This window comes from Haliaeetus albicilla, chromosome 10 (genome assembly GCF_947461875.1).
Source record: "Haliaeetus albicilla chromosome 10, bHalAlb1.1, whole genome shotgun sequence".
Taxonomy (NCBI): Eukaryota; Metazoa; Chordata; class Aves; order Accipitriformes; family Accipitridae; genus Haliaeetus; species Haliaeetus albicilla.
In genome coordinates, this window is record NC_091492.1 from 5,395,719 (window position 1) to 5,418,486 (window position 22,768).

Sequence of the window (22,768 nt, forward strand, 5' to 3'; positions counted from 1 at the left end):
CTCTTCTGATGGCCAGCGCAAGAACTCCTTGAGCCTGTGAAGGATTAGGAACGGCGCAGAGATAAACCATCTCAGGGAGGGATGCAAGAACCGGACGCGCAGAGACTCCGCTGTCCTCCTCCTCCTCCTCGTCCCTTCCAGGTGACGGTGCCTCGAAACCTGGTGACCGGTGGAAAACACCCACGACGGCTGCCTGCTGGTCCCCCCGCTTTGCAAGCGGAGGAAAGGGGCAGTGCCGAGGCACCGGCGCGCAGAGCGGAGCAGCAGCACGAAGCGAGCCGCGAGAGCGCGGCTCTTTGGGACACCGTCCTCGGTAAGCTGTCGTCCTTCGGCTCTGGCGTCTCTGCACCTCCCACAGCATCCCCACGTCACCGGGCCGGCGAAAGCTCCCTTCAAAGAAAACACAAAGCACGCAGCTAAAAGATACTCACTTACAGTTTATTTTCGCCTGAAATTATTTCACATCTCTTTGTACACAGCTACAGAACAGTAGTAGTAAACCATTGGTAAAAGCAACAGTGCTAAGGAAAATGTTGGCATAATTTTTCTTCCTTTTTTTTTTTTTCTTCTTTCTTCCCATACTGCATCCGCATACAGTTTGGGATATGAAGGGGAAAAAAAACCTGGCACGCTACATGAGTTAAGACTCAATTTCTGTTTCATTTATTTAAAAAAAAAAAAAAAAAAAAAGAAAAAATAACAAACATGATTTGGGTAGGGGTTGTCTACATAGCAACAAAGTTTAAAAAAAAAAAACAAAAACAAAAGCTTGGCTTCCATTGAATAAGATTAAATATATATATATTTATATATAAAAAATTACATTGGCTGTATGTGAAACCTTGAGGTGCTGAAGAATAAAATAAAGGTGTTAAACAGAGGAAAAACTTCTTTTTGTTTTTTTTTTGTTTGTTTGTTGTTTTTTTTTTAAATAAGCAGCTCTGTACAATGAAGGCTCATTATGAAAAAAAAAGTCAACAGCATAGTTATAAAAGAAACCACAATTTTTAAAAAATCATCTTCTAAGCAATTGTGGAATTTGAAAAATGTAGCAGTCACATTTACAGACAGGTCAGAGCTATCGGATCAGCAACAACGCTATTTTTTCAGTCTCCCCAGAGGAACATGCAGAACAATGCGTGCACAGAACAGGTAGGGGGAAGGAGGGGAGGGCAGAGAAGGGGGCGGCGGGGGGGGGGGATAGAAAAAGCTGATGCACAAAATGGAGGGAGAGCTTTTTTTTCTCTTTTTGAAATATCGGACGTAAACAGAAAACAACCGAGGCAACTTGTAAAATCTACAGAGTTTTCCAAATACCCCATTGGCAAAATAAATGACATCTTTTCCCCATCTCCCATGTTTAAACCTGACATGGTTTAAAGGACTAAAGAAAGTTTTCAGACTTCGGAAGGAAATACAGCTTTTATTAATCCCTGCACCCCCTCCCCCAACAACCACACCCCCCCTTGATAGGTATTTTCCTTCCTATTTGATAACATTTGAGGCATTTTAAAATCAAAAAGACAATGCAATGGATGTTGTGACAGAGAGGGAGTATAATACAGTATGCATTACTAAAAGGCAATTCTTCAAGGAGGACATTTCCTTTTAAAAAAAAATAATAATAACAACAAGACAGCAAACTAGTTTATACAGTACTATACGCAAAAAAAAGGGTAAAAGAATTAACAATTCATAAATAAAAGACAGGTCCCAGACCTGTTATTTGTGAACCATTTTCTTAAATAGGTGCATTATGTAAATCTTATGTACAACAAAATTACTTTGCATAACAACTGCAAGGAGGGGGCGGGGAGCGGAGCAGGGGGGAGGTGAAAATCATACTGGTTTTGGTTTTCTTCTCTTGAGATTTTTTGTAAGTTTGATTTTCTGGAGCAAAACTGGAGAAAGAGGAGTTCGGACTGGACGAGTGCCACCCAGGGAAACCCAGGTATATATGACAAATGAATATTTTTTTTTTCCTCCACACGGCATAAAACACAAAGGCAAATAAATTCCACAAAGGTGTTTTTTTCCTCTTTATAATCCTCTTGCTGCTACAAAGTCCTTTTTTTTTTTTTCTTTTTTTTTTTTTCCTTTTCAATTTAAATTATGTTGATTCCGAAATCACAAAGCTGAAAGAATCCAGCCGGGTCCAGACTTGCCCCGTCCCCCCCAACACACACAATGCCACTCCTCTACCCCACAACCACGACTCCTACCACCAAGTCCCAGGACTCACTGCTCTACAGGTATTAGCCAAAAGTTATTTTCCGGTTTGTTTTTCTCTGTTTGTTTTAAAAATCTTTTCCTTCTCATGAGAAGCAAAAGAGAAGAGTTGGAGGCAGGGAGAGTTCACCACGCTTCGGTGTAGCGGACGTCCACTTCTTTCAGATTAGGTAGTTTAGCCTGTGCAGGAGGGTAGGAAAAGGTAAGAATTAATGATATGTGTTCAGGACTCAGGAAAAAAGTTCCCGTCAAATCTGTACTGTCAGCAAACTGGGAGGATTGAGCTATCGGCCACAAACTGCGCTACGACCTCGACCCTACAGAGTACCAGTGCTGAGTTCAGCAGTGAGCTGAAGCATACAGGTGTTACTGAAGGAAGAAGATGCTGAGCCTTTACAGACACACAAGACTAAGTCACACCTGCAGCAAGAACGAGTGGCTCTAGTAAAACCCACGTACCAGCGATCGAGTCCAGATCAGACCCCGGTCTTCATTTTTTATACAAGTGCTTAGCAAAATTTGTTTGTCAAACTCCAGCCACGAAGGCAGCGGACTCGAACTGCAGCAGCCAGCCACACGTTCCCTCTTCAGCCTCCCCACCAAGTCATTGCTTGATTTTTCCCTCAATGTATTAACAAAAACGTGGAGAGTGTTAGCAACTTTTGGTGTCTTTGTGGTCTCCTTTCCATAACGCCACTGCGTTTGGACATATTGTTCCTGAATTACCCTGCGCGAGGCAGATGGGAATAGGCTGTTTGCAGTGTTCCTACTTGCCGATCCCGTTTCCATGCTCTCTGACCATAATTGTACAGCTAATTCTCTCAAAACAAATAAACACTTTTAATTAGGCTAGTGCATAATTGAGGAGTTGGAATTTTCTAGGAGTCATTATTACCTCACTCCTTGATTTATGTGCACGCATATTTTGATAAGAGCTAGTCATAATCCTACAGACACTGCCAGCAAATAATTTTTCAGTTAGGCAATAATGACTTCAGTAGTGGGTGTTTATTTATTGTCTGGTTCAGCCTGCCTGGTACATATGTGGGTGTCTGTGTGTGTGCAAGCGTGTTTAGTGGGGTGGGGGATGGAGCGGAGAGGAAATGTCATCACTGGCTTGTGCCCCAAATGCTCTCGCAGACCAAGGGGAGAAGAAGGAAAGATTTGTATCAAAAATACGTTCTTTGAAGTCTGAGCTGTTCTCAACAGACCTACAACCATGTGCCCCAGGGAAAGAAACTATTACCCTCCCTCTGAACACACACAGAGCTCTAAAAAAATGGCCACTTAAGATAAATCTCAATGAAAGAGGTGAGAGGGGAAAAAGTGACGCATGCCTATTTTCTCAGCTTTTTTAATTCTCTGCAATCATCAGGACTTTGCTCACAGCCAGTTTTGCTGTTTGCCCTGGCAAGTCACTTTCTTGTGTTGCTGCTAAGGACTGTTAATGCAATACCAGAGCAGAGGGAACTGGTTAGGAAAATATGAGTTTCGGCATGAAGTTAGTGGCAAAGGGGCTCAGAAGCAGGGGTAGGTCTGGGGGAGCCTTTCAATAGACTTGATTTCAGAGCCCTGGGCCAAATACAGCATTGACCTTGATCGTCTGCAAATGCTTGGGGCCTGATACAAGCTCCATTGTGTGAACCCATCTGCAAGCCAGCTGTTAATTCCAAGGACGACTTCTTTGCGTATACAAATGTGACACAAGTTTTGAAAACTTGATCTTGAAAAATCCATGCTAGCAGTATTGCAGCAACTGAGTCCCTGGGGGAGCCCTGGCTCCACAGCCAGAACCGAAGATATACCTTTGCATTGAATTTTGAAAGCTGAGCAGTTTCAGGACTTGCCTCAAGTTCGAAACTCAACCCAAGGCTGTGACCTTTTTGAGTAAACCTGGAACAATCTAAGGTTTCAACACACAAGACAACGTAACGTTGAGTTTCATCTTGAGCACTTGGGTTTACAAGGTAAGACTCTGGGAGATGCAACTCACGCAACACCAGAGCGAAGACAAAGTCCACGTGAAGTCATGAAAGCCAACGCATCTCAGGCAGTCTGTCTGAAACCACCTGGGGCCGTTCCCCTCCCACAGCTACATTCTAGTTCTTTACAGCATTTTGCCTAAGTGGTTGTAAGGTCACTGTACAAATGGTAACACCAGACATCTTACATGTCAAACTTGGGAACTAGGCATTTGTGCGTTTCTGTTTAAAGCCCAGTTCCAGTCTAAGAGGTGTCAAGATAAACTTGTACCTTCCTCAATACTTTTAATTCTCCCTTTGCATTCTGAATCAAAGCTCCATAATGCTGTTCACCCACGTTACTTTTGGTCCTGTTAACTGTACAGGACGTGGCTCTGCAGGTGTGCACTAGATTTTACCCATCTGTGTACTCTCATCAGAAACAATTACAAATACAACTCAGAAATACCTTGAGATCTTCGTAGGTATCTGCTGAAAGTTTGGTGCTGTTCATATTTAAACTACACAGGCTCTTCATGGCTAAAAGAGAAAACACACAGATATTTATCATCATGCTGCATTTTTTTAAAATATCAAGCTTACAGTAGGCCAAAGCATAAACAAGACATGACTATGTGCAGCACTCTCACGAAAAAGCTGAATAGTGTAAAATATAGACTTACAAATGGATAAACAGCTGTTTGGGCCCTCATCCAGGAAAAAGTTCCTATTTAGGAAGGGCCATTAAGCATATGCTTAAGTCCGCTGACTTCAAAGGAGTTCAGGCAGCTTCTCATAATCAGTTTCCTGCACATTATTCTGAATAGTGCCCCTTCTCAGTGCTCTGCATGGTGCACGCAGGGGCCATGCTGATCTAGCAGTCCTCCCTCTCCCCTCCCTCCCCCCCATTTCCATTTTAGGCTCCAGTACTTAGCAGAATAGTTTCCTAAGATGAGCCATAACTACTGGCCTGTCTGGCACGTCTGTGTAGGATCAAGCCTATTAAAGGAGCTCTTTAAACCCTATAGGCGAGGTTTATAATACACTGTTGGATGTAGGAAAGGGTCTCATTCTGGCATGACAAGCAGCTCTCAGTGCACAGGGGAATCCTGAATGCTGCTTAGATGGCCCCACTTTGCCTTGCCCTATTTAAATTAAGAACAGCGAGAGTTTCACCTCCCCAAAAAAGAAGGAACAAAAAATGCCAGAGAGGGTACGAAACCTGCTGTGCACGGTTGCTGAACTCACTAATAAGTTGCTGCATGCCTTTGCAACCTTCCCCTCCTGCACCACAAGGTCAGACTCCCACCCAGAGGGGACACCCATAGGAGGGCACGTGAAAAAAGCTGGGAAGTCCCAGGGCAACAGGTCACCACGTGAGATCAAGACAAGTGCCACCAGTAAAGTCAGAGACAAGAGCCAGAGTACGGTCTGGGACAACAAAGCTCACACGAGGCCACGAAGTGTCGTCAGGCTCAGATCACCGTCCCGCTCCTCCTGCCTGCGGCTGAACGGCCACTTGAGTGTGCAGGGAGGAGGGAAGTTTAAACCCAAACACAACCATGGCCTGTCCTAAATCCCTGCGGAAGCAGTGCTGTGGCAGCCAAGAAATCAATCTTCTGTCTGAACCCACGTGAATTCCTCTGAACCCACAACATTTTCCTCCGTAGCTTATCTTGGTCACTTACAACTAAGTGCCAGCAGCCCAGCATCCGTGACAGGAGTCTCGCACAGGTTGAGCACTTGCAGCATCGTGAGGTGTTCAGACAGAAGCCGCAACCCTGCATCTCCGAACTGTGGGGCACAAGCAAAGTTGTTTTCAAACAACGCGTGAACACAAAGTCCAAGTACCTCGGTGCAAAGAGGGCACGTTAAAAGGAGGTTTGCAGATGAGCCCTCAAAGCCACACTCAGATTGTTTACCGCAATCTCAAATGACAGGAGAGAAAGCAAATAGTTTTATCCCTATTTTGCAGACGGGGAACAGAAAAATTAAGTGACTTGTGTGCACTTAACCGCAGGCCATCATTTAATTAGAATGGTGCCTTTGAAGTCTGGACTTTGTATGAGAGAGCTCCCACCCAGGCTATACAAGATGGTTATGGCAGTCTCAGCCAGTTCCCAACCACATCACAAAAAAAAAGCATAATGCAAGTGGTATTAATTAGCTATTTTGGTCTCAAGAACAATGTACTATTGATTGGTAATTGTTCTATTGACCCACTTCGTTTCTGCTGTTTCTAAATTCTAGATTAATGGAAACCAGGATATCGCAGAATAAAATGGAATCTAAACTCTCTTTTTTCTTTACATAACAACAACAACAACAAAAAATCATACAAAAAGCAGGCTCTTTGTCCAGTGAAATCAGACTCATTTTGAGCAAGAAGCATCAAAGTTTTCAAATCCAAAAGTTACATTGTTAGGACAAATCTGGAGGAGATACAAGACAGTCCTAAAAAAAGCAATCAATCAGATTCTACTTCATATTCCCCACACAAAAAGAGGAAATTTCTGCGATACAAAAGTAGTTAGGAAAACAAAACGAGATATTTACATGACATTTGAATGAAAAAAAAAATGCTGCCTTTTATGGTTGCACTGAGAATAATCATATTTTCAGCAAGCACTACAAATAGGTGCTAACAGAAAATGGGGAAAACCTATTCAGTGGAGAACCTCAGAGACCAAATCCAGCAGGGAAATGTAGAAGAAAAATTTAATTTTATAAGCTCTTTCAATTAACAGCTGAATAATTTATTCAGTTAACTTGGCCTCTTTTTGCTTACAGAATAACCACATTCTCATTATAGTTTCCTTCTATTTATTCATTATTTGAGTTTCTTTTTGTTGCTGTTGTTTTTAAAGAAATTCTGGTTGATCAGCATTCAGGGCAATTCACTGTCTACACTGCATAGACTCTGTGTTTTGCTTGACCAGATGCGCTGCACAGCATCATTTTTTTCATCCTAAATGGGTGAAAGCTTAAGCACTTCTCAGATGAACAGCAGCACATGTACTGCAAAGTACACAGTATCAACAATGCCTAACTGGAACATTCAACCCAAGATATCAGCAACCCTTTTAAAATTAAAAATAAAATAAAATTAAAAAAAAAAAAGAGAAGAAAAAGAAAAATCAGCCTCCAAGATAAGCTAGACCATAGAAAGGCCCTGTAAAAATAGCATGACGACAAACTCATTCTAAGCAAGCCTCTTCACACGCTCTTCTTGTGCTGACGCAATGTAAAATTTCAGAATTACTCAGCATTGGTTCCTGCTCTGAGTTTCAGTCTGCAAAGCACTTACCTGAGTTGACCACAGGTTCAGCTGCTTGAGTGAAGGCAGTTTAATGAGGTGCTCAGCACAAGCACTTGTCACATTGGTAAAGGCCAGGCTGAGGTTTTCCAAATTTCCAAAAGATCCCGAGCTTAGCAAGCGGGCCAGGTCTGCATCCTGAAAGCAAACAACAGATTGATAAGCAAGAGTGTTGACTCCTCAGCCTGCAATCATCTGCAGTGGTGTCATTGATACTGTTAACCAGCAAGAGTTGCACAATTATACCACTTGTTTACAGTAATAGAGAACCACACAGAGAAGTTTCTGTTTGTTTGGCAAGCAGCTGGGCTCTTGTGGCAGCATTGCTTCACACACCCTGGGAAAAATTTATCCAGACATTAGGACAAAAATTTTCTTTGCGTGCGTATCCTTACGAGACACGAAGGCTTCAGTGTCAGAACAAATGTCAAGGATGGGCCTTTTAACTTAATGAAGATTTCACTGCAAGTTCTAGATCCAGACTGTGTTCAGGACCATTACTTGGCCTCAGTGAAATTAGTTTACACTAGGTAACTGGGTTTACACCAGGCTTAACTGCAACAGTGATGGGTCTCTTTCGGATTTTCATGTGTAAGATCCAGAACTGGACGTTGTGAAGTCTGCTTTTTTAATGCAAAATTCTGTCCCCAAATCTACCATTAGATCCTACTGTAAATTCCAGATCTCCACACAAGTATAAATCTGACAGTCTGATGCTTGTACTGGCATTGGAAACTGCTCTACAGACCCAAGAGCAGAAATGTGCCCTTACTTGTGTAAACTCCAGTTGTGTTGACAGAGCAAGTGGAATGGCTCCCCTCTTGACTGACCAAAACCACTGTGCCACATGGCAAACATAAATCAAGTGTTTAAATATGGAAAGACAAAGCTTGTTTTTCTATTGACATGATTAACTTACCGTGGACTTGGATGGCAGTGTTAACCTTGTGGGACCACCTTTTCTTTGCTGTAAGGGAGAAGATATTTTGGTTAAACAAGTTGCCATTCTACATTTCAGACCAACTGAAAAGTATAGCAAGCTTTTCACTAGAGCAAACCCTGCTCCAATTTCAAAGCTTCCTGCCAGCCCTTCCACCTCTTCCCTGCTTTTTCTGCACTGACAGATTTTTTTTTCTGAGTGTGCTAGATGCAGGCCTGCTGCTACCCAGGGGACGTGCACTAACTGTAGCTGGTGGTCTTCGTGCCATGGGTCAGCATTCTGTCTGATTCAGCCTGCCATTATTTGGTTACTTTCACTTTAACGGAAACAGCCTTAAAATGCTGGACTAAGATAGCAAAGGGGTTGAGGCTGCGCAGCTGATAGTCATTTGTTTGACTTCAAAAAAAAAAAGCATATACTTTTCAGGCTGGGAGCAGGGGTTAAAGAAGACAAATATAAATGTGAAAGAGAAAAAAGGAAGACTGTGGGTATGTTTGCATAGGTGAAAAACTGCTAATGAGAGCAGATCTATCTGCAATCTGTAGATCCTGCCTTTAAAATCAGGAAAAAAATCTTTTATTCATAGGCTTTAACTCTGAGAACTAGACCTAAAGACCATCTCAGTGAAATGTTGTGAATGTCAAAGCATTAAGAAATGTTGGCCAGCACTAGAACCATTTGCTACTCATATGTCAAAAGGTGGCAGAATTTGACAAGCTGACTTGTAAGATCTTAAGACAGCAGGATTTCACCTTTATTCTTTCACACAGATTCTAAGCAGGTTATTGAATATCATTCATAAACATAGTATGGGATTAGACACATCAGTAAATATCACACAGTATACATATTCACAGCAAAATCCTCCAAATACTGCTCCCATCCTGTTGTTAACTGGGAATTTCACACCCTGCTTGTCTTTCTTTTATACCTCCATTTCTGGAGAGTACAGACCACAATGTGCTATGGCAATACTGCATGCAGGGCGACATACCAGCTCTTTTAACTCCCTCTGCCTGTCACACAGCTGTTCATACATTCTCTTTCCCACGTCTGTGCTTTCCAGGGTAGAGATGATCTGGAGCTGGGTGTCGTTATTATCGATAATGTTGTATTCCAGCATCAAACACAAAATCTAGCGGTAGAATGAAAGAAGAGTGGTCACTTCAGTGCTTACGTTCAATTTCTTCCAAATATCCTAATTACACTGGGCATGCTAGTTTAAATTACTGGGTAATGTTTTTAGAGTATGCATTATACAGGCTAGATTAGAGGATTGTAGCAACATTTACTGACCTTCCAACACAGGAAACCAATTTTTTATTCGTAAAGAATGAACTCTAATCTCTGAAAGTCAACCTATCTATCCTGTCTTCCATTAGTGCTCATTCCTTCTGACCGAGCGGTGCAATTACTTTACATCCATCAGTCCTGGATGATGGCTTCATGCCACAGCCCTCTTCAGAACAGGTACAATCGATCCAGTATTTCCCAGGTACACTGGCTAGACTGCAGATTGCCTGGCAGACTTGGGACATTACATACGAGCAGTAGAGCCAAGCAGTTCCCCAAGTCCTGGATTTTCTGTCCCTAAGTGCTGGGGTTTCTGTGCAAGCAGAATGCATGGGAAGTGCAACCAGCCTATGAGGCAGGATGGGGAAAGGCCAGAGAGGCTCTGAGAGAAGATGATGCTGGGAGCTCGCTGCTGGGAGCAGGACATCCTCCATCTCATTGGGAACACGCCTGACTCACCCCTGGGCAAGGGGCAGCCAGGAGCAAGTTAGACACCAGGGGATGATTCCAGTGGGTCACATGGGCTTAGGAGACAAGCTGCCCCCTCCACGCTGCCTTTCCTTTTCAGCTACATATCACGCCATTGCAATTAAAATGCAAAGTTTTTATTCCCTCCTTAATTATTTTAATGAAAAAAAATCAAGCAACATTATATTCAAATTCATGCAGAACACTCTTTTATTTACTGGATTAAACTAGCATGCACAGATCTAAGTCAATGAAAAATTGTAACTCCTTCCCACCTATCTAACCACCCTCTACTTCCATTTAAAATATATTATGACATTTATCAAGAAACTTTTCTAAAGAAACCCAGAAAAGTATGTATAAACTATTAGTTTATACAAACAAACCCATCATAAGCACAAAAAAATGTGTATTAATGCAAGTAAATAAGGCTTTGTAAATGCACTTCTTGTGCACTGCTCATTTTGCAGGTGGCAAGACAAGCCGTCACGGAAAGACGTCCAAGACAATTTCGTCATGGAAAAAGCCTTGTAGTTCTGAATTCTGACCCCTCACCACAGCCTATACCATCACGACCATTTATTTCTCATCTTAGCCTCTCCAACTGAATTACAGCAAACAGTCTCTCCAAAAATTCTTGCACCCACCTTTCATGTAATTCACACTCATATCTGCAGAACAACAATATTCCGTTCCACTTAATCAAGAGAAACACAACTGCCCATTGCTGGTGTTTGATATGACACAAACCTGAACTTGGCTTCTCTATCTAGTATCCCTAGATCTAGTATCTAATTCTAGGAAAGGCAGTGTGAAACCGAAACTGAATACTACTCGTAAATCGATATGACTATGTATGTTTAGGGCTTACCTCTACCATTGTCTGGTTACCCCTCAAAGCCAGTAGCATGCAAGGTCCTAATTTATTTTCAGCCAGTGAAAGCAGGAACTTCTTTGTTTTATAGCAGGATCCCATTAAAATATGAACCTATTTGAGAAACAGAGCTAAAATTAGAGATGTAAGCCTAAGAAACACATGTACCTCTGGAAGGGACGTTGTTACGCAGTCAAACAAATGTATTTGCAACAAACCTAAAGAAAAGGAGGCCCTCATTATGATTACGGTTGCAGTCTCTCAACAGCTTTATTGCTGATTGGAAGTGACTTTCTGAAAAAGGTGATGCCTAGTGAGATCTGAGGGAGCGGGTAGTTTTCCTCCATAAAGGAGCTCAGCTGACAACCCAGAGGCCTGATATAGGCTCCCCGGGAAACATCAGAGCAGCTGTGCAATTGCCCCCATCCCTAGTAACATGATGAACCCAGCCCCAGGGGAACCACAGGCGATTTTGCTTTCGCATCTGTTTGCAGTTCAGTTTCTCTGGAAATGCCAGCTGGTGAGGAAATGCCAAGGTTTGTGTGGGCTGGATGCCTAGGTAAAAGGCAGTGGTGCTGGCAATCTGCTAGCTGAACGCTAGCCTTGGTTAAGGGGTGGCGACGGACAAAATCACCTGTTCAGAATGAACAGACAGGAGCTGACTGGGAAAGGAAGGAGCGCCTTAAGAAAATCCAGCAGTCCTGAGCCCTAAGTCAGAGGTGACTTCATGTGTTTTCATGCTCTTGGGTCGTAATCTTGCTTTCCCTTTTGCTCAGTTTTCCCTCAAAGGAAAGAAATGCTGAGAACAGTGCCTGAATAAGACTCCTTGGAGTCCACTAGCTGCCAAGTGTCCTGCAGGCTCTATCCTAGCTCCAGAAAGCATCAGATGATATCACATAGTAACACCTATGGCAGAAATGGAAAGCCACTTGTACAAATCAAACATAAGAAGTCTCTTCTCACAAAAGAGGTTGGCAACATTCTTTCCCATTTAAAAGCTCTAGAGATTAGCTGCAGAAAATTTCAGGTTCCTAGCTGGAAGTCTTATTTTATGGCCCAGATGGCTGATTCACCAGCTTGCTGGCAGAGCACTATGTGAGAATTTGTAGGTTCCAATGACCTGAGCAGTAAGACCTCCGTTATGTAGATTCAACATCAGCATTTCTCTACAATAAGCTTGTAAATATGTTCTGTGGTCCCCCTGGTTCATGGTATTGTCTGGACTATGTTCAATACTGCTGAAAATATCGGAACCATGCCACGATGGGGTCAATTCTATGCACGTCATGTGCTACCATGCAATTCTTCTTCCTCATGGCTTCGCTACCAGCAAGACCTTTAGAAAACAGAACATCTTTCTTTTTTCTTAAGTATCCATCAGCTCAGGTGGCCTTTAAAAACAGTAAGCTTCAAGCCAAAAAGGGTTTCATTTCATGCAGTTATCATTAAGGTTTTTTGGAGGTTTATTTGAGCGATAAAATACTGACACTAACACTAATATAAGGTCCATCTTGGAACAGGATGTTTTTCAAACTTTATGGTTAGTCGTTAGCAGCTCTTTAAGTATTTATCAACATCCTTGCAAAGGGCACAGAGTACTGAATATTAATGTGTGTTAGTATTGTGCTTTCTCATGCACGCCATCTCCTGATGCTCATAAATATCTTGGACCACAAAAGCTCTCAGGAGAAATGATATAGTTCTAAAGAAATTTTTGTCAAACATAAAAGTCATAGAATCAGTGAAGAGGGATGAAACCTTCTGTGAACAGTCTTTGTCCATTATCTGTTTCAAAGGTATCTGATCCATCTGAATTTAAGTTAAGAGTATAGACAGACATGCATGTTCTTTACATCCAAAAATGTTCAGCATGTGGGAGATGCAAAGTGTTGATCTCCCAAAAGTCACTTCACTGTATACCCAACAGCCAACTTCAACCAATGTTTTTCCCCTTATCAGGGAAAGGAAGTAATATAATTTTGTTCTTACTTGTTATATGGAGAATTAATACACAGTGAGATCTACGTGACTTGACCCAGGCTGCACAGGAAGACAGTGCCACTGCAGCATCAGTGATGAAAACATGTTACTTTCTGTCTAGCCCTTCTAAGAGTTACAAAAGAAATAACTGCAGGAAATGGAATGATGGTTTCTAATCATACCTCCCCACAACAATGAAATTTGGCACAGAAACTGCTAACACATTTTTATATCTACCTATCCATCCTTTGATTAATTCAATGTTACTGTTGTTTTTAAGTTCCAGAGTAGCCTATAAATGAAAACTGTAGATGTGGATGTGCAGAACAGACTGTCTCCCCTGTCTCCCAGTACTCCATATTCTCTGAGAGTTTTTTATACAGACACACAAACACACATATTTATAAATACAAAAATATATGCATACATATGCACACACATACATGCAGGGTTTTGTGCATCTATACTACCAGTGAAAAAACACGCCAAAGTTGAAAAGTAAAAGCCAGTATGTTAACCAAGTTGAGACTGCAAGGAAGTTCAATTGATTTGGTGACATAAAGATTTAGGTTTCCTGGTGAACACTTGTGGTTTACAGAACCCTGATTTTGATAATTTTTTGACAAAAGCAAGTAAATCTTGTTACTGCCAACTACACATTAGCTGCTTGCTGCAAAGTTACTAAACTCACGTTATTGCAGACACGTACCATACTGGCAAATAGCTCTCCATCATCATCACATGCCACTCCTCCAGGGCTGTAGAGCTGGAACCAGCCATCTTTGCCAGCCCGCACACTCAGCAAACATGAGTGGACCTGCCAAAAAGTGAAGATATTGGAAAGGTTACAGTTCCTGCCAATAATCACCAGTGTCTCCCACACTGAGCCAAAAGAACTAACTGCAAAACTGGGAACTGCTGGAAATTTCATGGTTAATATCCCAATCTACAGAGCTGCAGGCAAGTCTCCATTCACAAAATCCATTTTTTCAGTATAAACAAGGAGGGAAGCTGTATCATCATTAATTGCACGGCCTTTTTCATTCCCTTTACCCAAATCAAACACAAAATGGCTTTTATCTAGAACAGTTCCTTTCACTGGAAAAAAAACTACCAAAAACCAACCAAACAAAAAGATTCACATTTCTGAGCTTCTGCCATTTTCCCCCCATCCTCCCAGCACGTGTGTCTATACTTCTGATGTGATCTGCACACCAAACGCAGTGGCTGTTGGCTTGCTCATTCCAATCGTTAAAAAATTCTTATTACTCCTGCTATAATAAATTTTGACCAGAGTCAGAATGAAGGAAGTCCACAAGGAAAATTCAACAGGGATATGAAAGACAGAAGTTGCACAGAAGAACTGGCATCAGTGAGCAACCATTAGCCTAAATTTGGCCCACTGTAGAGATTACTATACCTAGTCCCACAGTTTAACAGAGGAGTCATAAATAAGCTTTTTTTTTTTTTACTTTTTTTTTCTTTTCCCTTGAAGAGACAAATGTTCTATTTCAATTTTTGAGGGGAGGTGGGGGAGGTAAAGTCCATGCTCTTTCCTTTGGGCATGTAACATTAGTGACAGATGAAATCCTGGTGCCATTCTAAGACAAGGAGGTGTCTCTTATCTGACAAGGATGACTACTACTCACAAAGGCTAAAACCATGAAAACCAGGAATTCTGGGCAATGATGATGACGACACAGCCTCCTCACCCACAGACTGGGGGAGCTTTCTTCCCTTTATGCCAACACCAAAAATTAATGCAGATGAGAAATTCCCTCTGACTCAGCCAAAGCTGATGATGTTGAACAAGCTACATGTGCAGCTATGAAGCAGTCAGCCACCATGAGGCTACAGCTATGCACTCATTCCAGTAACACACCTCCCACCCCCTTTCTCCTGCTAATTCATGAGAATTATGGTCATTTCCACACAATGTAACTGAAGCGCAGCTAAATAAAACCTGTTATTTTGTAACCTGTATGGATCCATGGATTTTGCTTCCCTTTTTTTGTATGGAAGATGAAAAGCTCTGAGAGATTCAACAGAGTGGGAAAGTCTTGCTGGTTGCAGTTTACTGCAGAGCAAGGACATCAACTGATGCTAGACAAGCAGGTCACAACACATATTTATACATAAGGCAAGAAACCATTCATACTAAGACCATGTGCCCTGAGTGGCTATTAGTCCCTAAGAGACTTAAGCACAGGAAAACCACACCACGTTTTGAAACAAACTACTTAAGGAGAGATCTTCTGAACAAGTATACTTGCAATCCCTCCAATTAATACTCTGTGTAAACTGGCAATAAACTCACTTCTTGCCTCGGGTCTTCTGCAAATCTCTGAATCACGTATTTCAGCTCCCTGAAAAAAAAAGTTAAAAGGACAAGAATAAGCAGTTGGTGGTTGCAGTATTCACACAAGTGTCACATGTCTCTTGGATTACACTTTCAACGATATATATTCAAGCTCTTTAGAGACAAACAAGTTGAACTGCTTCCACAGGAAGGAAATATGAGGTCTAAAAGTGATTACCAAGGACACTGTCTATTCACAATAGCCTAGAAAAGCTTTCAGAGATGTGCGGTGACAAACGCGTTTGTAAATTCTATCAGCATCCAGTGTCTTTAGTCCTTGGGCTCCTTCCGTCACAGTAAATTACAAAGAAAACTACATCTTTTTATTGCTAACAGAACATGCTTACAGCACCTCACAGATAAAAACCGTTAGAGACACAATATTGAATAATGCGTCGTTGCTATTATTGACTAGTACAAGTATTTTAAGTAATTACCCCCTTCAATAAAACAAACAAGCCCCACAAACTTACTTTGTGAATTTCTCATGTGCAAGAGCCCTGAAATTTAAAACAGAAGAGTATGACGATTTGGGAGAAGGGAGGAAGGAAAAAAAAACCCAACCCCAACCCAAAAAACCAAACAACCACTTTTCAATTCTTTCCAGATAATAAAAGGATTTGCTAAGCAACTGCAGCACACGAGACAAAAAGAATAATCTTTCCAAAAAAGATCAGGCAAAGCGTCCTTCATTAATATAGGGGGGAAAAAAATGAAGGGGGGGTGGTGTGTGGAAATCTCTTGGAACAAATTTTGTAGCTTTTCCTGAGTCCTGACTTAGACAAGGCTCTGACTAACATCAGTGAGAGCTTTGGGTCAGAAGAAAGTAAGTAAAAGACTTACAATACAACTATATAACTACAAACAGAATTTTGGCTACCTCCAAGAGCCAGGTGAATTCTTTAATTGCAATGCAATTAAGGTATGGTCACAACTAATTAACATCATACATCAGTAAAGCAATTAATGGTCATTCTGTGAAGTGCCTTGCATCATGGTATGGTTTACACCTCCCCCAGGACTCACATTTGACTTGGGTAAATGATGTCTCTCTTGCCTATCTCCAAGCTCTCGCTGTAGCCCAGGTTATCCTGGCATGGAGGATTAGACCTCTCTGATTCAAGACGTCAGGTCATTAGGGGATGTGATAAGCTAGCAAATTGTACAATTATAGGTTGTAATGTTTGTCCACGGAGGTCTGCATTTTATAAACACTACTGTTCATTAATAGGTTTCTGAGGGAGCTTCGCTGATCCATAGGGTAGCTTCTTCATTTAATGCAAAGTACAAATGATACGAGTCTCTGTGACGCCAGTAAAGTATCCTCCTCCACTAAATCTCTTGCTTTGCTTTCCTCCTCACCAGCTTTCCTTCCTTTCCTGTCTGCCTGTCTCTAGTTAACCATTTTTCTCTTCAGGATCATCTTAAAGAAATGGGGAAGGAAGACGAAGATGGGGAAGTCTTCATGTCCCTCTGCATGAGCCAAAATCAATACTAGAGGCACAAAGCTCCTATTACCATCAGTTTTTACTTGACATTATATTTCACCATAAAACAACAGCAACAAGAATAACCCAGTAAACACTAAGACAGTGCAAACTTACTCCTTGGGAAATGGGATAGGTTGAAGCAAGCTGGCTAGAGCTGGTCTCCAGTCATCATAGTCTGACCTGAAAAATGAACATTTTATTAATAGATTACCAAGTATTAAATATGGTTTGTCAACAGTTAGTTCAAGGAGTTAAAAGTTTTTTACTGCAGGCACCAACAACCCTTCTGTTTTACTGAGACACTCTAAAGATCCACAGTGGCATTTCCCTTTCCATTTTCAGCACATTCTCCACTGAGGCACAATAAATCTGGTATTTACAATGACCTCCAGAGAGGCCTTCTTTATGTCAACTTAAAGACATTTGCTGTTTATGAAACCTGTTGACATTTAATCACTAAGTAATACTTTCATCTAAGTTGGTGCAGCAATTACCAGGCCATTGCTACTTACAGCTCTGCTCTGCATTTAATTGGAAATATTTTATTTTTTTTTTGCTATAAGACATACACCCATTTGTAAAAAAAAAAAAAAAAAAAAAAAAAAAAAAAGACATACACCCCCAATCCATTTTTGACCTTGGCACAAAGGAATGGGTCAATTTAAACAGTACAAAGTCTTTAGCTTAAGAGGCAAGAGACTAGAGAAGGAAGCACTGTCAAAATCGTTAAGAGTGAAAGAGGACAACTGAGGACAACCACAGCAGAGAGCTCAGGCCAGTGGACCCAGTAAGAAGTGTCTCCTCGCTGTTGTGTTAGCACCACAGCCCCCATCTGAGGTATCTTGTTTTCATCTCTGCTGCCAATATACAGAACTGTCCTTCTATGAGGAACCATCCATAAGGGGATACTCATGTGAACTAGGATAAAAACAACGTTTTGCTGTACAGCATGCACTGGTCAGTGCAAACTAATCTGGCAGCATGTCATCGCAATCTACCTGCAAAACGCCAGCTGGTCGAGCACACGTGGTGAAGCAGGTACGGCTTCTCATGTAGGAATGGCACTTTGCACACTGCCACCTCTCTCCTTCAAATGATCTCAAACATTCACTGGTTAGTTGGCACTAATTAGCTGCCGTACCAATGCACTACACAAAGGGTGCAATCATTGTAAGAAGGATGAAGTGAAGAACACAAAAGATAAGAGAATTTGGCAAGTCAGCACCAAAATGGGGCACAGAACCCACTAGCCAAAGCTCAGATGCTGGCACTGCCTGCTAGGCCACTCTCACTCCAATTAATACCAATGAGTACACACAGAAGTAAATGTAGTAGATCTCATATGGGGTGAAAACACCTTGGGGTGTCTGTAGAAGACAATGTAGAAGAGCCTACTGTCTCCTCTTATGGCTGTTACCCTTTGGATTTCAGTTTTAAAAGCCAGATTATTGGCTGCAGCTTACTGCAAACTTGGCACTAAAGTGTGGTGTTTCTTTAGGAAGGAACGAAGTGTAATGTTCCCAAATGGACAGTATCTACTGATAGCATTAGAAACAGACAACATATGCACAGGAAGCGTTCCAAAATAATGCATTTTTTTTGCAAAGAGAAGGTTCTAGCCCAGACAAATTGAAGATGAATGCATTTCCAAAAGTCTCGTCCATTTTTTGAACCACATAAACCAGAGATTTCCATAAACTAATAATACACATGATGTTGGATAGTCCACAAAGGCATGCTCGTGGACACAAAGAAAACTTACGTGCATGAGTAGGGTACTCTTAAGAAGCAACATGCAGAGACATTTTAATTGAAGGGATAATCATGATGTAGAAATCAATCAGGGAGGCAGTTACCGCTTGCCCAAGAGTAGTATGAGTTCAGGTTACAAAAATATATAGCATCTCATGCAAGTAACCAATCCACAAGAGCAACTGTGATCTGATAGTAGCTTAACATATTAAAAAACAGATGAATGCCATACAAAAGCACTGCGGGATGGGTTGGTAGCTCTTCTTCCATACTGCTGTGCAAAAGTCCCAAGTTCACCACAGATGCTTTTCCACGCCAGGTGGAACCTAGCACAAAACTAAATGCCTATTTCAGTAGGCAACTTCAGCAAGTGGTCCTGCCCTTTTCATGGCCGCATTACCAGATAATCCTAGCACGTACTGTCCAGTCATTTCCTGAAATCCCTCTACCAAGAGGCCAAGCACCAAACTTTGTGTTGAGTTCAGGGAGCTGTCTCTCCCCCACCTGCAGTTGCTAAACAACCATAAAAGCACTTAGATACAAGGCTGGGGCTTAAAGACAGGCAGCTCAGCAACTGAGGTGGCACTGGCCAGGCAAAAATTTCAGTGCTGGTTCTCTTCAAAACACCAAACAAATAACATTTGAGAGTCTTGGTGTTGTCCCCTAAGAAATACAACTTGTTTATTTTCCTCTTGTTATCTTTAGCATTTGAGGCATGAAGCATAGCACCTGTGAAGCTACAATAATCCAGAAAGGAAACCTCATGCCCATGCCAGCTGCTCTAGAAGCCACTGAGCCTAATTTTCTCCTCCATCAAAAATTCTGTTTTCTGGTTTATATTAGGAGCAACTCTGAGATAAGGGGTGTTACACTAACCTAAAGTGAGGATGAGTCCACTGCAGATAGAGCACTTTGTGATCACCCATTCACAGGGTTCTTTGCAGAGACAAAAAAACCCTTACATGCTTAGAGACTAAACAAATAAGGAAGATGACCAACTTTGTTTAGTGCCTCAGAACAGCAAGACAGGAAGCAGGACTTCATCACAAGGGGTTGTTTTTCCACTTTGTGTAAAGTGAATATTGTGAAACACCTGAGAATGGGACTTGTCATATAAACTGAAATAAGTCAAGAAAACCTCTGACATAGCACCACTAAGATGAGTTCTCTGGGTTCTTTTAACAAAGCTCTGATTAATTAAGGCTCTCTACAAGACTATTTGTTGTTTCTGACCTACAGACAAGTTGAATGGGTCAGCGACACAGAGCTCTGACCTGTGTTCAAATTCATCTGAAAATCTCTTGTTTACCTACTAGGTCTCTGCAGTAGACAGATGATGCAACATATCTATAGCTGCAGCCATGAGAAATGCCAGAGGTCTCTGATCCACACAGCCTGGGTTTCACTGCGTTTGTTAGGTGTGAGGAACATAGTCCAGACCACAAGAAGTAGTCTGACTTTGAGCTGGCACAATACTTCCACTCAAAGATCCACCTCTGCACTCAAGACGTTGTATGCTCAAGACATCCCCAGAAGCAGTCCGTCCTGCAGTGCTGTCCTCTTGGGATCACTGCTGTGCCCAAGCCTCAACTCACCTTCCACATCACAGCCCCACTTCTCCCAAGTGACCTCCGGGTGCAGCCTGAACATGCGTGAGCCCTGGAGAGCTGATGCATAGACCTCTGTGCCAGTGCTTGTGTCCTCAAAGAACTGACAAGTCTAATGAGCAGTCTTTTTTCTTTTATCTGTTTAAATATACATACCTTTTGGAAATTCCTACTAAACCAGTAGCTGATTTTACTCTAAAAATGACACATTTTTATTGGTAGATGCAAACAACTCTACGAGCAGATTTTTTGAGCAGGAGAGACCCAAAAGGCATCAATTTTTCATGGCTGATCTTCAGAGGAAATTGCAAGAGAAAGAAAAAAGCTGCTTTATAATAGACTAAGACCAAGTTAAACACTGCAGACAGAATTGGACAGTATCACTCTCTGACTTTTCTTGAAGCTAGGAGTTACGTATGGCATTCATTTGCAGAGCAGGTCTGTGAGAGGGCAATGAAAATAAACCATAGCCTGTTTTCCTAGGGGAAAAGAAAGAAAGAAAAATCATCTCCTATGAAATATATAGAGTTTGGTCACATGAGTTGGACCTGAACATAAAATCTACACAGCCTGTAATCCATTCAATCTGAGCTAGGAAACACGAAACAAACACAGCACAAGAATAAAACTAAACTACTTATTAAAAGCCTACAGTGTTTCTCCTCCTCCCACCTATTCCCTTTTCAAAAACATTTTCCTTCTGTCTGTGCTCATCTCAAGCACGCTCTTTTTTCATTTCAGACAGTTGCTTTTTTCTTTTTTTTTTGGTCCATTCAAAGCTCTAACACAAGACAGAAGTGTTTGAAGCAGGGAAAGAAAGGAGATAGATTAGCTCTGGCTGCAGTTAACAACCACCACAACGAGCCAGACAAAGAGGCCATGCCAGGAGGAGGAGGGAGCACAGAGCTAGAGGGAGAACTCGGGAGAACGCCTGTGACAAACTCCCTTTGGAGCTCTTCAAAGGGTGCTGGGCTGAACGCTCACACTCATCACATAGCTTAAATCCCAGGATTGGCCTTATAAAAGCAGAGGGGGAGAAAGACTCTCTGAAGTACTCACTGGCTCCGATTTTTGCAGGATTTGCAATTTTAGGCGAGTAGCACAGCAGTCAACCTGCAGCCCGATCTATGGGTTCCTGGGAAGCGTGTGCTAGGCTGGAGGTCAGGGTGCCAAGCGAGTGAAGGCTGTCAGAGCAGTCACCTGCTACTGCACACAGCTTTACTTACTCAGAAACCTTTTTTAGGGGATTGGCCAGAACATTGGCCAACCATAATAATTAAATAATCCCCGGCTGCGGTGACTTTGCCTTTGGGCCATTGTCGCTATTGGCCTGCCAACATAATACATTTTCCTTCCCCGGGATCACCTTTCACCAAAATGAAAACCTGCCCATATGTCATGTGCGGCACAAACAATCCAAAACATACTAGCAGCCCAGGGCAACCCTGATAAACATGACATAAGAGAATCCACTCGGGATATTCAGAGCATGCCACTGACCTATTGGGGAATGCAGAGAAGGCAAGGGAAGCTCCAGTAGGAGCTTGCGTTCGGAAAGCTGTCGGTCTTATCACAGAGAGACTGAGAGCCCTGAGTCCTCTGTTTTTAGAGGATAATAAAGAGTCAGGGAGCAACTACTTGGAAGCACCTTGTTTCTCCAGACTGAGCAGCTTGACAAGATCAAAAATCTTTTAGGTAACTCCTCTGTTATCAGATAATAACAAGATTACTGAGACCCACAGATGTGTACCTTATCCCTTCTTTCCCTGGCTCTAGGTCCAAATCCTCTGAATTCCACGACAGAAGATTTTAGCTCAGGGCTCCAGAGCAGGCTGAGAAAAAGTCCCATCAGATCCCTTGTCATATAGGGCACAAGCCTGCTAGCTGCAAAACAGTGAGGTGTCTTTTCGTGTTCAGCCGCCTTCTGAGCTGGGCTTGTTTGTTTTTTCAAAAGAAGAAAATGTAGCACCATTGAAAGGCCCTAAAAAGGTCCTGCCCTGGCTGCTGAGAACAGAAAAGGCCTCTACTGCTCACAGTTGGCATGGTAGCATCAGGAAACAGCCATGCAAGTTTGCCCAAAAAAGCCAACTCTACCCTGGCCACACAGGCCCCAGAGAGGGGTACAAATGTTTGGACATCTGGAAGGACTCTTGCCACTACAGGCAGCCATGGGAACAAAAAAAAAATGACACGGACAAAGGGTGACAGCTTATAATACATCATCGTCACAGCCACAGCCTGCCTAAGAGGTGTCTATTCTTGCAGCCAGTTTAGTTTGCTATTTGTTGATCCAGATTTCACTGCAGGCACAGTTTAAGTATTTCTCCCACATGCTGGGTGTTGCCAGGGGAATCAGCAGGGTCCTTCAGGTGACAGACAGACTTTGAAGTTATCCAGTCCAAGGAAGAGGACACACGGCCCATTTTAATGCAGATTTCTCTAACCACGGTTGTGCTGTTCAAGCACAAGTTTGGCTGTACAAGAAATTCTCTAATGCAT

At 42.2% G+C, this 22,768-nt stretch overlaps 1 protein-coding gene across 1 annotated transcript in view; it reads right to left on the bottom strand.

The window, feature by feature from the left end:
* Positions 1 to 417: 417 nt before the first annotated feature.
* Positions 418 to 22,768, bottom strand: part of CMIP (c-Maf inducing protein) — a 138,137-nt gene continuing 115,786 nt past the window's right edge. Inside the window, exons 11-21 of the mRNA XM_069793377.1 lie at positions 17,025 to 17,090; positions 15,894 to 15,920; positions 15,379 to 15,427; positions 13,771 to 13,878; positions 11,079 to 11,195; positions 9,441 to 9,581; positions 8,426 to 8,473; positions 7,498 to 7,644; positions 5,879 to 5,984; positions 4,660 to 4,730; positions 418 to 2,409 (exon numbers count right to left, since the gene is read on the bottom strand). Of these exons, the coding sequence (XP_069649478.1) occupies positions 2,356 to 2,409; positions 4,660 to 4,730; positions 5,879 to 5,984; positions 7,498 to 7,644; positions 8,426 to 8,473; positions 9,441 to 9,581; positions 11,079 to 11,195; positions 13,771 to 13,878; positions 15,379 to 15,427; positions 15,894 to 15,920; positions 17,025 to 17,090 (934 nt within the window). The 3' untranslated portion in view covers positions 418 to 2,355. The remainder of the gene's footprint in view (positions 2,410 to 4,659; positions 4,731 to 5,878; positions 5,985 to 7,497; positions 7,645 to 8,425; positions 8,474 to 9,440; positions 9,582 to 11,078; positions 11,196 to 13,770; positions 13,879 to 15,378; positions 15,428 to 15,893; positions 15,921 to 17,024; positions 17,091 to 22,768) is intronic.